The sequence below is a fragment of the Oncorhynchus nerka genome, linkage group LG24 (genome assembly GCF_034236695.1).
Source record: "Oncorhynchus nerka isolate Pitt River linkage group LG24, Oner_Uvic_2.0, whole genome shotgun sequence".
Classification (NCBI taxonomy): domain Eukaryota; kingdom Metazoa; phylum Chordata; class Actinopteri; order Salmoniformes; family Salmonidae; genus Oncorhynchus; species Oncorhynchus nerka.
This window is the reverse complement of record NC_088419.1, coordinates 74,026,951-74,044,756: the sequence shown is the minus strand read 5'-3', so window position 1 is coordinate 74,044,756 and position 17,806 is coordinate 74,026,951. Positions and strand designations below refer to the sequence as shown.

Below are 17,806 nucleotides of genomic sequence, written 5' to 3'. Positions count from 1 at the left end.
AAAAAAATTCACTTCACCAATTTTAACTATTTTGTGAATGTCCATTACATTAAATCCAAATAAAAATCAATTTAAATTACAGGTTGTCATGCAACAAAATAGGAATAAATGCCAAGGGGGGTGAATAATTTTGCAAGGCACTGTACATGGCTGTGACTATAACCATAGAGAATTATTTTGGGAAGTAATACGGTCGGCATTTGATTGTGAGGTATTCTAGGTCGGTTGAACAAAAGGACTTCCTGTATGTTATCACAATTACTGTGTACCATGAGTAGCTAATCATGAAATATACACACCCTTCCTTCTACTTCCTGGAGGGATATTTATTCCAGTCTGCGGTGTTTTGGAACAGCCTCTGGAATCAGTTCAATTGCCCTGGGGGGAACGAGCTAAGGATTCGATTCGGGAAAGTCATATTCCTGTTCATAATGCTGGTAATGCTGGTAAGTTACTGCCACTCTACATCCAAAAGTTCTTCCCGGCTGTATGTAATTACACAAAATAATTCCTGGGCTAATAATGTAAGAAATAACACATAAAAAAAACAAAATATTGCAAAGTTTCCTAAGAACTAAAAGCATGGAAGCCCTATCCGTCGGCAACATTTTCCACTTTTGCGCATAAAAGCATTTCCACTGACATTCCAATTGAGATGGTTTTGGATGAGTTGGACCACAGAGTGAAGGAAAAGCAGCCAACAAGTGCTCAGCATATGTGTGAACTCCTTCAAGATTGTTAGAAAAGTATTCCGGGTGAAGCTGGTTGAGAGAATGCCAAGAGTGTGCAAAGCTGCATCAAGGCAAAAGGTGGCTACTTTAAAGAATGTCAAATAAAAAATATATTTAGATTTGTTTAACACTTTTTTGGTTACTACATGATTCCATATGTGTTATTTCATAGTTCGATGTCTTCACTATTATTCTACAATGTGGAAAATAGTAAAACTAAAGAAGAACCCTTGAATGAGTAGGTAGGTCCAAACGTTTTACTGGTACTGTATATTGTACTATTGTACACTGCACTATCAATTGGTTAGAGGAAGCTTCAAATATCACATTTTGTCAAGATGTTGACAAACGCCAGTCATCGCTTTTCAAAGTGTGTTGCATTATGGGTATACAAATGTCTGCAGTTGCAACTCACCAATTGGTGAGTTGGAACCAAAGCATTGTGGGAGACGACCTTCTGTTTTTTTGGAAGCAAAAGGCACTACATGCTCACAAATGGTTGATGTCACCACCTATCATTGGTTATGCATGTTGACTTTTCTGGGTAGATGACTATTTAGAGCTTAAATGCTGTATCCTTACAATGTAATTACTTAGGCCTACATTTGTTCCAAATGTATAACATAGATAAATATAATATTCCACTTGTGACAGCATAGCTAATGTATTAATTTAGTTGCTACTATAATGTTGTGTCCTATGAATGTTTTTGTGGACAGCAGTGGCTTCTTCCGTGGTGTCCTCCCATGAACTCTATTCATATTTAGTGTTTTACGTGTCGTAGACTCGTCAACAGAGATGTTAGCATATTCCATATTTCTGTAAGTCTTTAGCTGACATTGTAGGATTATTTTTAACCTCATTGAGCATTCTGCGCTGTGCTCTTGCAGTCATCTTTGCAGAACGGCCACACCTAGGGAGAGTAGAGACAGTGCTGAACTTTCTCCATTTATAGACAATTTATCTTACCGTGGACTGATTGACATCAAGGCTTTTAGAGATACTTCTGTAACCTTTCCAGCTTTTTGCAAGTCAACTATTCTTAATCTTAGGTATTCTGAGATCTATTTTGTTCGAGGCATGGTTCACGTCAGGCAATGTATCTTGTGAATAGCAAACTCAAATTTTGTGAGTGTTTTTTTATAGGGCAGGCCAGCTCTAACTAACATCTGACCCCACAGAACAGTTTCTGTACAGCACTTTGAGATATCAGCTGATGTAAGAAGGGCTTTGTAAATACATTTGTTTGATCTCCAATTTCATTTCATTGATTAGACTCCATCCAGGTTAGCTGACTCCTGAATCCAATTAGCTTTTGGAGAAGTCATTAGCCTAGGGGTTCACATACTTTTTCCAACCTACACTGTGAATGTTTAAATTATGTATTCAATATAGATGAGAAAAATACAATAATTTGTGTGTTATTCGTTTAAGCAAACTGTATGTCTATTGTTGTATCTTAGACGATGACATTTGATGACCAATTCATGCAGTAATCCAGATCATTCCAAAGGGTTCACATACTTTTTCTTGCCACTGTATAGCTTAAATCATTTCTGTACAGTGAGTGTTTTGTCCTTCATGTGATTCAATTAAGTTATGTTCTTCACATGCTTACTGACAAAAGCAACATAAAGGTTGAGAATTAAAGAGATAAACCTACACTACAGGCTGTAATGATGCTGACATGCAATCAATTACCATACAGTAAGAATCTTTGTGGACTCCATTTAATCACATCTGTTACAATTCCATGTTGCACAATAACATACTAATGAGGAAGGTACAAGGGCATGAAGTAATGGCAAACATAGCTTTCATAACATTCAATATGCTGCAAAAACACCTATATGTCTCATTCTATGCACTCACTACCTGGTTATGTTTTGAGATAACCAAAGAAAAATACAAAACAAGTCTTGAATGTTAGAAAGAACTTGGGCTGGTATCTAATGTCCTTGTCATCAGGATATTCATTCCTTGGACCATGTTGATCGTGTTGGGCTTCGTGTATGAGAAGTGGAATTTCGATAGCGCCCAATAACCAAGTTAAATGCCATGTCTGCCTTTGTGGCGTTTTCTAGAAACAGCAGAAGTTGTCTGACTTGCTATCGGTGCATATGTACTTCCCCCGAATTTACTTGTCGACTTCCGTCTACAGTCGACTACTTTCGCATTACCACTCAAACGCGCCCATTAATTTGTCCACTGTATACATGAATTGTGCAAAGTTAGTTCGTTTCAGTCGTGTCTTTGGTCACGTGTGTCAAATAAAACACCCTTATGATTGGGTAACAATTGAGCCTCCCACAATGCAGGCGATGGCTGCAGGATGAAATTGATAAAGAGCAACTGCATAAACTTGCAGTCAAAACTTCATGACATTTGTAAAGTTCATGCAGTCGCAAGTCGGACAATTGTTATCCCCATAAGGCAACACACTTTGGAATTTGAACAAATTTATCCGCTCTAACGTGTCAAATGGCTGTTTTCGAGAGATTCAAATCCGTAATGTATCATGGATAAATAGATCAATCAGTCAGTCAGCAGTTGCCTACACTGTCGGCTGCAATGTTGAACAAAGACCAATATTTTAATCCCATTTCAATTGAATTTCTTTGCAAGTAACATGATTGCTGAGCCGGGTGACATAGGGAAAATGTACTTTTACCATAAATGCATGAATATAAATGGGAAATAAATGTCGTACTGTGTACAGGGTTGGCGCCCCCCCTTGGGTTGTGCCGTGGCGGAGATCTTTGTGGGCTATACTCGGCCTTGTCTCAGGATGGTAAATTGGTGGTTGAAGATATCCCTCTAGTGGTGTGGGGGATGTGCTTTGGCAAAGTGGGTGGGGTTATATCCTTCCTGTTTGGCCCTGTCCGGGGGTATCATCGGATGGGGCCACAGTGTCTCCTGACCCCTCCTGTCTCAGCCTCCAGTATTTATGCTGCAGTAGTTTATGTGTCTACCTGTGATTAGTATTATTTGACCATGATAGAACATTTGAACATCTTGGCCATGTTCTGTTATAATCTCCACCCGGCACAGCCAGAAGAGGACTGGCCACCCCACATAGCCTGGTTCCTCTCTAAGTTTCTTCCTAGGTTTTGGCCTTTCGAGGGAGTTTTTCCTAGCCACCGGGCTTCTACACTTGCATTGCTTGCTGTGTGGGGTTTTAGGCTGGGTTTCTGTACAGCACTTTGAGATGTCAGCTGATGTATGAAGGGCTATATAAATAAATTGGATTTGTGTAGTAAATGCTCATATTGCATTTGATTTCTCCAAACAAATAAATAAAACACAGTAAACTATTTTGAACTAGAGGGATTGGCATCTTCTGATATAACGACAGGGCTGGTTCTGTGACACAGCAGGCATGCAAATTGTCACGTTGTGTCTGTCATCCGTACAGTCAATAGTCTATTCAGTAGGTCAGTTAAAAAGGTTGACAATGGCTCCCCAGGCTTCACATTATAATTTATTTGCTTAAAAAAATCAAAATGGTGCAGACCTGGCTCAGTGGATTTCAAAATGCAGTGTGTAGGAAGATTCAAAAAAGTGTACAATATTGAACCATCACTGTTGTTCTATACAGGAATTCTCAAATATCTGAGTAAATAATCAAAAAAAAATACAAAAATAACAATATTTTCCATAAGACAACGCTACCTGATAGAGAGGGTCTGTGGTTACGTCCCAAATGACACCCTATTCCCTGTAAAGTGCACTACTTTTCAAAAGCAGTGCACTAAATAGGGAACAGGGTGCCATTTGGGACAAAGACAAGGGTGTGGGACAAGAGGGATCCCAAAGGATTGTGTCCAAAATAGTGAGGAGCAATCCAGTGACACATATAGCAGACAAACGCCACAGCTCAACCTCAGAAGACATGGCACAACTTTACAACGCCGCAAAACATTATACAACATTACATTAAAAGGCACCACACAATACAAACTCACAAGGAGATTTTGCCACACATTTGTAATGTTGTAACCTACAAACTTTAAGGCGGATGTAATGTGCAAAAGAGTACTGAATGTGTCAAACATACTACTGTACTACTCAGTGTCCTCTCAATAAAATGTGCTTTTTTTCTCTTTCACTTTCTTTTGACATTAAAAAAAATATCTGAAATGTGCAAAGATTTAAAGAATGATTGCATTGTCATTATATTGGTTGGTTTTTCACAGGAATATTCCAGGCTTCTAGTGGTAGGGGTGGCTGGTGGGGACGGAGGGAGGGAGTGAAGGAGGGAAAAGGCCCCGTTCTATGGTAGGGGTGGCTGGTGGGGAGGGAGGGAGTGAAGGAGGGAGGAGGCCCTGTTTTAGGGTGTGTCCCAAATGGCACCCTATTCTCTATATAGTGAACTGCTTTTGACCAGGACCCGTAGGACTCTGGTCAGAAGTAGGTCACTGTATAGGAAGAAATTGTGCCATTTGGGATATAGACCTAGCTAGATTCAGTTCCTGTAGGTTTTGCGGCCCTCTCCCTCTTTGAGGAAGGTCCATATGAGTGTGTTGACGATGTCAGGCTGGTCCTGCTGTAGCCAGTGGCTGGCCCCGGAGATGATGTTGAGTCGGAAGTGATTCCTGATGTAGACACGGCACGCCTCAGCCATTTCCTGCTCCAGGAAGGCATCTCTCTCACCCCACAACAACAATACCGGGGACTTGACATCATTCTGGCTGAGTGGGAGGGAACTGTGGAGAGAATATTAATAACAGACCTGAGATGAGTTGCTTAAAACTGGTTAAACTCAATCATATGATGTGCTATACAGATCTGAGATGGGTTGCTTATATGAAACTGGTTACAGTAAACACTCGCGTTCCATCATGATGTAGACAAGTTTAATATTTTCATGTGCTATCCATGTTACCTGTGGAGAAAGCATGATCAGATCTGAAATGGTTTGGGGTCAATTCCATTTCTACTCAGTCAATTATGGAAGTACATTGAAAATTTGAATTTTCCACATTAAAAAGCAACGCATCTGAGAACCAGAAAACTGGTTTAATGCAGACTTCATGTCAAGCATTCACATGGTATCCATGTATGTTACCTGTATTGTAAACTTATGGAGAGGCTAATTGAATAATAGATCTATAGAATATGTTTCTCATGCTAATTGATAATGTGTCAGTGACATTCATATTATATAATTTCGAGCAGAATAAAATATGCTGTTCTGTTCTGATAGACACTGGCTGGCTGCTTAAGGAAGAAGAGCAGATGGTGGAGTCAGTCATGCATGTACAGTTCACATGTGAAAAACACATGTACTCTCTGATGCTGGGTGAGTGAGTGAGTGAGTGAGAGAGAGAGAGTGAGAGAGAGAGAGTGAGAGAGTGAGAGAGTGAGAGAGTGAGAGAGTGAGAGAGTGAGAAAGAACAAGAGAGAGAGAACAAGAGAGAGAGAGAGACACCGAGAATGACAGAGTGCCAGAGATGACATTGTATCAACACGGAATCATCCAGGCTTTCTCTTATTCATTATAGGAGTCAACTTGTCAAAGACAAACAACACAAAAAACACTAACAGAATACATTATTCTAAAGCCCAATTATTTCTCATCATGTAGTCTGATTCCAAGACCTCTGTAGGTATTACACAACCACTGAGTTTTCATAAGAGGAACTTATTTTCATCAAAACAGCATTTACAACACAAGAGGGCGCTAATGATTCACATTATCATAAGGCGCTTGAAGTAATACCGTATCTCAAATGAGGGTACACAACAATGGTGGTCAGCTTCGAAAGGTTCAATTGGCATGTCATACATAAGTAGGTATGCCCACAGGAGACCAAATACAGAGCTCACTAATTAAGAATTTCATTGGTTCATAATCTTAACCTGAAGACATTCCTGTAGTAGTTGAGGGCCCCGGTGAGGGCCCCTGGCTGGGAGAAGGCGTAGAGGTAGGCCTCCATGTCCTCTGCAGTGAGCCATCGACCCTTCCTCCCAATCCCTGTACTACGGCTGGTGAACAGACCTTTCAGTGCCTACAGTACAGAGGGGACAGAAGGACACACTGGGTGAGTGTGTGTGTTTCCGGATGTGCTCAAGGTGTGATTTGAGCTGGTTGGCACACACAGACAAGGTCGCTTATGTGACTGTCACAGTAATACAGGATGTAGGAGGCTCTATAAATGCCATGGCGGTTGTGTCTATAAATTATCGCCATACACAGACTCTTTGAGGCACAACCATCACAAGAATCCCCTCCCCTTCGACATACACAAAGGCAACTTCCTGTTGCCTGGAGCAGTTCTGTATTTTTCACCTTGAGGTCACTCAAACACATGCGACATGCTTCACCTTGAAATCATTGATGGAGAGCATGAGCTCTGGGAAGCGAGACAGCTGGAAGAAGAAGTAGTAGCTGGACTTGAGCAGCTGACTGGGATGACGCAGGGCATAATCTAGAAATATGGAGGAAAGAGGAGAGAAGACAGAGGGAGAGTGGAGGGCAGGAGAGGAGGGAAGAAAAAGACGGGAGAACAGGAGAGAAAAGAGGAGAGGGATAGAAGGGCAGGAGAGGAGAGAGGGAGGGAGGTAGGGAGAGGAGAGAACAGAAGAGAAAAGAGGAGAGGGAGAAGAGGGCAGGATGGGATAGAGGGAGAGGATAGGAGAGAGGAGGGTAGGAGAGGAGAGAACAGAGGAAAGAAGAGAGGAGAAAGGAGAGAGGGAGAGAGAGACAGGAGGGGAGAAGAGGATATGAGAGAAAAGAGGAGCGGGTGAGAGGGAAAAGAGGAAAATAAGAGGATGAGAAAAAGTTCCAAAATAAGCACTTGCATACCACTTAAAATTAAGCAATGTTTTGGGCATGTATTCTAAGTGGCATGCAAGTATGGATGTTAAGCAAGAGACGAATCCAGCGTAGTTGCTAGGGAGAGAGAGGCTGTGGATGTCTGCCAGTGACCTCCCCTCTATCCTCTCCTCTCATTTCTAGCCAGCTGCTCCAGCTCCATATTAAAGCACTACTGTATAATTACCTCCTCCATCTTCCCCTCAATGAAGGAGACTGAGGAACTACCAGATGGATGCAGCAAACACTGCATGGGGGTAATAATACCTCACAATTAAAGATGGTAATCTCTAATTAGCACAAGGAGGAAGAGGAGGTTTCTCTCACATCCGATTGATTTAATAATTGTATATTTGTGACGTACAGTAGGCTGTTTCATCTGTTGTTCATCTAAGGATGGTGATGGTGATGACGTACCAGTTAACACAGAGGGATGGGGGCAGTTCAGGACAATGACGTTCCAGGGACTAGTCGATTGGTGTATTCAGTCCACAGTGTATTCACCAATGTAGTCCCTGTCATTTTATGCTAAACTAATTTACTTTGCAAAACTGAAACTTGAAAACAGAGGGAAGTTAGGACGTACCACCGAAGACAGATGGATGGGGGCAGTTTAGGACATACCACCGAAGACAGATGGATGGGGGCAGTTTAGGACATACCACCGAAGACAGATGGATGGGGGCAGTTTAGGACATACCACCGAAGACAGATGGATGGGGGCAGTTTAGGACATACCACCGAAGACAGATGGATGGGGGCAGTTTAGGACATACCACCGAAGACAGATGGATGGGGGCAGTTTAGGACATACCACCGAAGACAGATGGATGGGGGCAGTTTTGGACATACCACCGAAGACAGATGGATGGGGGCAGTTTAGGACATTAGGACATACTACTGAAGACAGATGGATGGGGGCAGTTTAGGACATTAGGACATACTACTGAAGACAGATGGATGGGGCAGTTTAGGACATTAGGACATACCACTGAAGACAGATGGATGGGGGCAGTTTAGGACATTAGGACATACCACTGAAGACAGATGGAGGGGGGCAGTTTAGGACATACTACTGAAGACAGATGGATGGGGGAAGTTTAGAACATTAGGACATACTACTGAAGACAGATGGATGGGGGCAGTTTAGGACATTAGGACATACTACTGAAGACAGATGGATGGGGGCAGTTTAGGACATTAGGACATACCACTGAAGACAGATGGATGGGGGCAGTTTAGGACATTAGGACATACCACTGAAGACAGATGGATGGGGGCAGTTTAGGACGATGAGTTTGGTGACCATCTCGGGGTAGTGGATGGCGAACAGCCAGGCGATAGTTCCTCCCCAATCATGGCCGACCAGGTGACATCTGTTGTAACCTGAGGAGAGATGGAGTAAAGTATGTGTGTGTGTGTGTGTGTGTATTTGTCCAGCCCCATTCATTCACCTTCTTGGAGTTGAGTCTCCTTGCCAAGATACAGTATCTCCTGAAGTAGGACAATCCTCTTACAGTGTGCAATGTGAACTATGTGATGCCTGATTATTCAGCTTATTAGTCATCTTCTTGGTCAGCTTATAGGGAACAACTGAACCAGTCTGGTGTACAAGTGCGACAGAGGAAGTTTTGGGCAGAAGTCTGGCATAATGAATATAATATGACCATAGCTCATCTTGTTTGTTTAAAAAAGGTCAATATTTTGCCTGCAAAGAAAATAATTGTCAGTTGTACTGCTATTTGAAATATCAGTCTGACAAGGTGAGGGATACTGGTGTTACACAGACACAGAGGACCCCAGGTCTGAGTGGATGCTTCCTGTTTCACTGAGTGATAGGGAGCGTGCTCCGTGCTGCCTGCTGCCAGCCTGCTGCCAGGCTGGGGGCTTTGTAGTTAGTGTGTATCAGCACGACGACCCATGGTCAGTCACCATGAGTCAGAGTAAGCCTGTCATGTCCTGCTGTGTTGTAGGCCCACAGGGTGTTCACAAGCTGTCCAGTCCACACAGTATTACAACGAGAAACAAGTTTAACTTTGACTCAGCTCAGGACACCAGGCTGTGTCACCCTTTCTCTTTGTTCCCATGGAGAGATGTTTCATAATATGGGTAGTCATGGTCCCTAAAGTGTCTATCCCTGAATCAGAGTGGGCATGATTTGTTTCAACTTCCATCATATATACAGTGGGGCAAAAAAGTATTTAGTCAGCCACCAATTGTGCAAGTTCTCCTACTTAAAAAGATGGAATTTTCCTGTAATTTTCATCATAGGTACACTTCAACTATGACAGACAAAAAGAGAAGAAAAAAATCCAGAAAATCACATTGTAGGATTTTTTATGAATTTATTTGCAAATTATGGTGGAAAATAAGTATTTGGTCAATAACAAAAGTGTATCTCAATACTTTGTTATATACCCTTTGTTGGCAATGACAGAGGTCAAATGTTTTCTGTAAGTCTTCACAAGGTTTTCACACACTGTTGCTGGCATTCCTCCATGCAGATCTCCTCTAGAGCAGTGATGTTTTGGGGCTGTTGCTGGGCAACAGGGACTTTCAACTCCCTCCAAAGATTTTCTATGGGGTTGAGATCTGGAGACTGGCTAGGCCACTCCAGGACCTTGAAATGCTTCTTACCAAGCCACTCCTTCATTGCCCGGGCGGTGTCTTCAATGCCCTTGCTGATGGAAGGAGGTTTTCTCTCAAAATCTCACAATACATGGCCCCATTCATTCTTTCCTTTACACGGATCAGTCGTCCTGGTCCCTTTGCAGAAAAACAGCCCCAAAGCATGATGTTTCCACCCCCATGCTTTACAGTAGGTATGGTGTTCTTTGGATGCAACTCAGCATTCTTTGTCCTCCAAACACGACGAGTTGAGTTTTTACCAAAAAGTTATATTTTGGTTTCATCTGACCATATGACATTCTCCCAATCTTCTTCTGGATCATCTAAACGCTCTCTAGCAAACTTCAGACGGGCCTGGACATGTACTGGTTTAAGCAGGGGGACACGTCTGGCACTGCAGGATTTGAGTCCCTGGCGGCGTAGTGTGTTACTAATGGTAGGGTTTGTTACTTTGGTCCCAGCTCTCTGCAGGTCATTCACTAGGTCCCCCCGTGTGGTTCTGGGATTTTTGCTCACCGTTCTTGTGATTATTTTGACCCCAAGGGGTGAGATCTTGCGTGGAGCCCCAGATCGAGGGAGATTATCAGTGGTCTTGTATGTCTTCCATTTCCTAATAATTGCTCCCACAGTTGATTTCTTCAAACCAAGCTGCTTACCTATTGCAGATTCAGTCTTCCCAGCCTGGTGCAGGTCTACAATTTTGTTTCTGGTGTCCTTTGACAGCTCTTTGGTCTTGGCCATAGTGGAGTTTGGAGTGTGACTGTTTGAGGTTGTCGACAGGTGTCTTTTATACTGATAAGTTCAAACAGGTGCCATTAATACAGGTAACGAGTGGAGGACAGAGGAGCCTCTTAAAGAAGAAGTTACAGGTCTGTGAGAGCCAGAAATCTTGCTTGTTTGTAGGTGACCAAATACTTATTTTCTACCATAATTTGCAAATAAATTCATAAAAAATCCTACAATGTGATTTTTCTGGATTTTTTTTCTTCTCATGTTGTCTGTCATAGTTGAAGTGTACCTATGATGAAAATTACAGGCCTCTCATCTTTTTAAGTGGGAGAACTTGCACAATTTGTGGCTGACTAAATACTTTTTTGCCCCCTGGTAAATCTGTCTACATGTGTATTTCTGCATAATCTACATAAACATGGATATAAAACACAGAAAAAAGATGTGGTTGTCCACTCTTACCTAGGTATTCAACAATGTCCTTGACGTCGGTGACCAGGTAATCAAAGCGGTAGCTCTCTGTGGATGACGGCAAGTCGGACTCCCCATAACCTCGCATGTCAATGGCCACCACACGGAACTCACTCTTAAACTCACGCAGCTGGTGGCGCCAGGAAAACCTGGGGGCAGGTGGACAGAGAGAGAGACACAAGAACCATCTTAGTCTTGGTGAGAGGAGAAAGTCACACACAAGACAGTACTTCATTATTAAACCCCATCTCCACTACGGCAATCAGAAGAGGACATTCAGCATAGTGCACACTTCCAAACAGAGTGAAGGTCACCTTTGTAAACTCAGCAAAAAAAGAAACATCCTCTCACTGTCAACTGCGTAAATATTTGTATGAACATGACAGATTAAACTGAGACATAAACTGAACAAGTTCCACAGACATGTGACTAGTAGAACTGGAATAATGTGTCCCTGAACAAAGGGGGGGTCAAAATCAAAAGTAACAGTCAGTATCTGGTGTGGCCACCAGCTGTATTAAGTACTGCAGTGCATCTTCTCCTCATGGACTGCACCAGATTTGCCAGTTCTTGCTGTGAGATGTTACCCCACTCTTCCATCAAGGCACCTGCAACTTCCCGGACATTTCTGGGGGGAATGGCCCTAGCCCTCACCCTCCGATCCAACAGGTCCCAGACGTGCTCAATGGGATCCGGGCTCTCCAATGGCCATGGCAGAACATTGACATTCCTGTCTTGCAGGAAATCACGCACCGAACGAGCAGTATGGCTGGTGTCATTGTCATGCTGGAGGGTCATGTCAGGATGAGCCTGCAGGAAGGGTACCACATGAGGGAGGAGGATGTCTTCCCTGTAACGCACAGCGTTGAGATTGCCTGCAATGACAACAAGCTCAGTCTGATGATGCTGTGACACACCGCCGCAGACCAAGACAGACCCTCCACCTCCTATTTGATCCCACTCCAGAGTACAGGCCTCGATGTAACGCTCATTTCTTAGACGATAAACGTGAATCCGACTATCACCCCTGGTGAGACAAAACTGCTACTCGTCAGTGAAGAGCACTTTTGCCAATCCTGTCTGGTCCAGTGAGGGTGGGTTTGTGTCCATAGATGATGTTGTTGCCAGTGGTCTGGTGAGGGCCTGCCTTACAACAGGCCTACAAGCCCTCAGTCCAGCCTCTCTCAGCCTATTGCGGACAGTCTGAGCACTGATGGAGGGATTGCGCGTTCCTGGTGTAACTCGGGCAGTTGTTGCCATCCTATACCTGTCCCGCAGGTGTGATGTTCAGATGTACTGATCCTGTGCAGGTGTTGTTACATGTGGTCTGTCACTGAGAGGACAATCAACTGTCCATCCTGTCTCCCTGTGGCGCTGTCTTAGGCATCTCACAGTAATGGCATTGCAATGTATTGCCCTGGCCACATCGGCAGTCCTCATGCATCCTTGCAGCATGCCTAAGGCACGTTCACGCAGATGAGCAGGGACACTGGGCATATTTATTTTGGTGTAATTCAGAGTCAGTAGATAGGCCTCTTTAGCGTCCTAAGTTTTCAGAACTGTGACCTTAATTGTCTACGGTCTGTAAGCTGTTGGTGTCTGAACTACTGTTCCACAGGTGCATGTTCATTAATTGTTTATAGGTCATTGAACAAGCATGGGGAACAGTGTTTAAACCCTTTATAATGAAGATCTGTGAAGTTATATGGATTTTTACGAATTATCTTTAAAAGACCGGGTCCTTTTCTTGCTGAGATTTTTAATATGAATGTTCTTTTCCCCCATTCTAATCCGCTCAATCATCATAGTGGAGAGCAAAAGCTCTCTAATTGAAGATCTTGTCTGCTGTGGATCTATCTGCTGTGGACTGGAGGCTGAGGCTCCTCAGAGCTCAAATCCCACAGAGGAGGAGCACAAGGTGTTCTGTTGAGTCAGGATAAGAGCTGGGCCATGGTCAAAAGTAATGCACTACAGGGAATACGGTGCCATTTGGGACATAGTTCTGGAGCAGAGAAACCCAACATCTTAGAATATAGATGAGGTTTAAAATAACACAGGCACTTCCAGTTCCTTCACAGCCTTGCACCCCACCTTGCACCCCAATCACCCACACAAAAAGCCCCTCTCTATTCTGAGTGATAAGGGAAACTTGAGTTTAGCACTTTTTAAACACTGAATTAAGTGAGAGAAGAAAGTCGTAAGTGGAAGAGAGTCTGTCTGTCCAGCCAGCACGGCAGAGAGAGACGCTACGTCCCAAATGGCACACTAATTCTATAAATGCACTACTTTTGACCAGGACCCATATGGCTCTGGTCAAAAGTAGTGCACTATATACGGAATAGGGTGCCATGTGGGACACATTCAGAGTTCATCATGGATTCCTGTGCAGTAGATGGGCAGTGAGGCGGAATAGACCCAAGAAGACCGTTAATTAAGCTCGGTCCTGTCCTTTCTGCTGCTCCGTGAGTTCCCTGAGATATGGACTAGCTTACAGCACTTGACAACCTCTTAATTTAGCCCCATTCCAGAGGTCGACCTCACTACTACACTCCATATCATTTTTTATGAAACATGGTGGAAAGAGTAAGAAGGAACTTTAGAGCCTTAGCTATCCTAATAAGCAATAAAGTCTAATAGGAATGTTGTAATTGAAGAATCACATAGTATGAAGACCCCAACTGAGATATGGTCTTTTGATGCAGAAGTAATGTACAGCAGAGCGTTGGTTACGTGATACAGTACTGTTGTGTGGGATCGATACAGTAGTTATGGGATTGGTGGTTTTTCTTGTTGTTGGTATTATTATTACCACTTTTTTGTGATATCCAATTGGTAGTTACAGTCTTGTCCCATCGCTGCAACTCCAGTAAGGACTCAGGAGAGGCGAAGGTCGAGAGCCGTGCGTCCTCCGAAACACGACCCCGCCAAGTCGCACTGATTCTTGACACAGTGTTCGCTTAAGCCGGAAGCCAGCTGCACCAATGTGTTGGAAGAAACACAGTACAGCTGGCGACCGAAGTCAGCATGCATGCGCATGGCCGCCACAAGGATTCTCAGGAGCCCAATGGGACAAGGACATCCCAGCCGGCCAAACCCTCCCCTAACCTGGACGACACTGGGCCAATTGTGCACCCGCTGGGACATGGGTCTCCCAGTCGCAGTCATCTGTGACACAGTCCGGGATCGTACCCGGATCTGTAGTGACACCTCTAGCACTGCGATGCAGTGCCTTAAACTTCTGCGGCACTCGGGAGACCCTGGGGTCAGTGTTTCATGGGGGTCCTGGTTAGTTAGTTTGCAAAGGAGCTCCTTTCCAAAATGCTTTCTCAGCATAAAAACACACACAAAAAAAATGAACTGGCCAGGCAATACCAATACATTAGTTGAGTCTCTATGGGCCTGTTTCCTGGACACAGATTAAGCCTAGTCCTCGACTAAAAAGCAAGATAAATTGAGAATTTCAATTGAAAGTGCCTTTCAGTCCAGAACTAGGCTTAATCTGTGTCCGGGTTGAAACACCAGTCCTTTATGTGTGTATAACATGCAGACGCACTGTGTAGTCTAGATGTCTTACCAGAACTCCGGGAAGCCATGCAAAAACAGCATGAGCGGTTTCCCTCTCTCTCCAGCAGCAACATAGTGAAACCTCAGACCAGACTCCTGAGAATAAAGACGGAAGACAGATCAGTCAGTCACCAGGGACACACTGTTATATGTCAACACTTCCCTGATCACTATCACGTGGGCTCTTGCTGTCTGCTGGTCCCTGGTTGTGTCCCAAATGACACCCTATTCCCTATATAGTGCACTACTATGGGCTCTGGTCGAAAGTAGTGCACTACATAGGGAATATGATGCCATTTGGGACGCAGTTCTCTCTGTGACATAAAACTCGCATCCTCCAACAATGCTGTGTGCTTTATGGCGCTGTAAAGCAGGGCTAGAGCAGGGAGAGAGCAGGGAGAGAGCAGGGAGAGAGCAGGGAGAGAACAGGGAGAGAGCAGGGAGAGAGCAGGGAGAGAGCAGGGAGAGAGCAGGGATAGAACAGGGAGAGAGCAGGGCGAGAGCAGGGAGAGAGCAGCAGGGCGAGAGAAGGTATAGAACAGGGAGAGAGCAGGGAGAGAGCAGGGAGAGAGCAGGGATAGAACAGGGATAGAACAGGGAGAGAGCAGGGAGAGAGCAGGGAGAGAACAGGGAGAGAACAGGGAGAGAGCAGGGAGAGAACAGGGAGAGAGCAGGGATAGAACAGGGAGAGAGCAGGGAGAGAGCAGGGAGAGAGCAGGGCCATCCCAAAAACCCTGGCCTGCCTTCTGTCTGGTCATTCCAGTATGATGCATTCTTTATATTATGAAATCAATCTGTCACTAACATTTATAGCCAATTCTATTCAAATTATTGTGAATTCATGTTGCAATGGTATGTAGAATAGGTCTACCAGTTGAGTAAAGTGTGGATAATATGCATGGACTACCTACTTTATCTAATTTCTGATTTAATAACATTGTCTAGATCAAGCGTTTTCTGGCCAAATGTAGCTACTTTCTGGCACAAAGTTAAATCGCACAGGTTACTTAATAATATAGGGGATTATTCTTACAACTGAACTGCCACATTGTTATTGTGAGCATGCGTTCATGCTATGTGAATCCTATAAGGGATAATGTGTTGCTAAATAAACATTTAAACGAAAAATACAAATGAAATGTGAATCTGCAGTTTATAGCACCTTTAATCTTGGTATTCGTATGAAATCGTGACATTTGTCACGAATTACTATTGCTGCTGCTATAGGGGACTGTCGGTTCAGCACTACCTACCTCTGAGGCTTGAGCGCATATTCAGAGACAGTAGATTGGAATAATAACAGAAGCCTACACTGCAAATATATATGCATATGGCGTTAAACTGAAATTCCCCCCAAATAAAACAGATGCCCCACGATTTGCACGTACCCTGCAGGACTATTTGAATTGATTTCAATTCTACAAGCACACTAGATACATACGGAATTACCTAAACAGACCTCTCACGCACACAAAAGGCTATTTCCCAATCTCAAATGGGCTCCCTCTCACGTGCAATGTAAAGTGTGCCATACCTTTATTCTAACGTAACAGTGGGTTCCCAAGGACGTGTCATTCAAGCAAGCAGGGGGAGTTTCGCGAATTCCCCACTGAAAGGTGGCTGACGGCCTTAAAATGATGCTCCACCAAAGTTTCAGCAGCGCTACGGCAGTGCAGAGGGCACAATAACCGTATATCAACGACCAATACCCTAAAACTCGGATCTTCAGCGTGAGTCTGATTGTAAACAGGAGCAAGTTGTTGAGCACTCTCGCCATCTTTACATTACTCAGGTAAAACAACGCAGAGCACGTCACCTACCTATTGATATATTAATGTGTTAATTATCTTGAAATATCACTCATCGTTATCCGGTAGCTCCGCTAACAGCGCATCTGCTTGTCCTGTCGATCTGCGGCTGTACTAGGGAGGATCCCCTGAATGAAATGTTCAAGAGGGGAGCAGTACGTCAGAACTCACGCGTGCGTGTGATGACAGCAGATAGGATGTTAAATTTGAGATGGGTGTTTAACGCTTCTATTCCTTTAATCTAAAAGCCTAGAAATTAATCTGAGAAAAATATGAGACGGCACGTCACCTCCAAAACAGATTCGTTTCTGAAACCTTTTCCACGTGTTTAGACTGCAAAATAAGAGAGGTGAATGAGCAAGTGCGTGACTCAGACTGACCTAGGGACATGATTGAGAGACCTAGGGCTCTCTGGGATTAATGGTGAATGACAGTTAATGCCTCAAGGGAAGAAAATGGTGATCTGACTCCTAGGGCTGTAATCCACTGCTCAATCCAAGGGTGATGGATGCTGATATGGGAAGTATGAATGTAAAAAGTGAATGTACAGGACTGACTCTCAGTGAGTGTATAGCTATTATTGCAGTATACTAGCATGCAGTTGGAAAATTGCTAAGATTAACACTAAATTGAGGCATTGAGTCCAGCTTGTCTTGTCAAATCTCAGTCACTGAACAAATGCAAGTGTGTAGATCTGAATGCGCAATCTGTTTTCAAGTATTGTGTCATCTTTTTGTTGTAATGAAGACTTTCTGGATATCCTCCTTGGACTGGCTGATCGTTAGTGCTGGACTTGGGCAGGAGCTCACCGGAACAGCAGCTAATGGGGGATCTCTAATATATACAAATACAAGTACCGGCATCTAAAATGTTATATTGCTTGAGTTCCTACACATCTTATAAAATATTAGCTTAAAAGTATTGTGAAGTTCCTGCACTTAAATATAAACAGTACAGACACCCAAAATTAATACCGGAACCTATTTCAGTCCAAGTCAAGCACTTCTATAAATCATCGTCATCATCCATTAATCAAATCAAATAAAACTGTCACATGT

At 43.6% G+C, this 17,806-nt stretch overlaps 1 protein-coding gene across 1 annotated transcript; it reads right to left on the bottom strand.

Annotated features, from left to right (window-relative positions):
* Window positions 1-4,199: 4,199 nt before the first annotated feature.
* On the bottom strand, window positions 4,200-16,940 carry LOC115108576 (epoxide hydrolase 4-like). Its single transcript, XM_029633091.2, has 7 exons — window positions 16,475-16,940; window positions 14,951-15,036; window positions 11,368-11,525; window positions 8,806-8,934; window positions 7,059-7,162; window positions 6,594-6,742; window positions 4,200-5,437 (listed from the first exon to the last, which is right to left on the bottom strand). The coding sequence occupies exons 1-7, from the start codon at window positions 16,715-16,717 to the stop codon at window positions 5,197-5,199; spliced, it is 1,110 nt and encodes a 369-aa protein (XP_029488951.1). The 5' UTR covers window positions 16,718-16,940; the 3' UTR covers window positions 4,200-5,196.
* Between the last annotated feature and the right edge of the window lie 866 nt (window positions 16,941-17,806).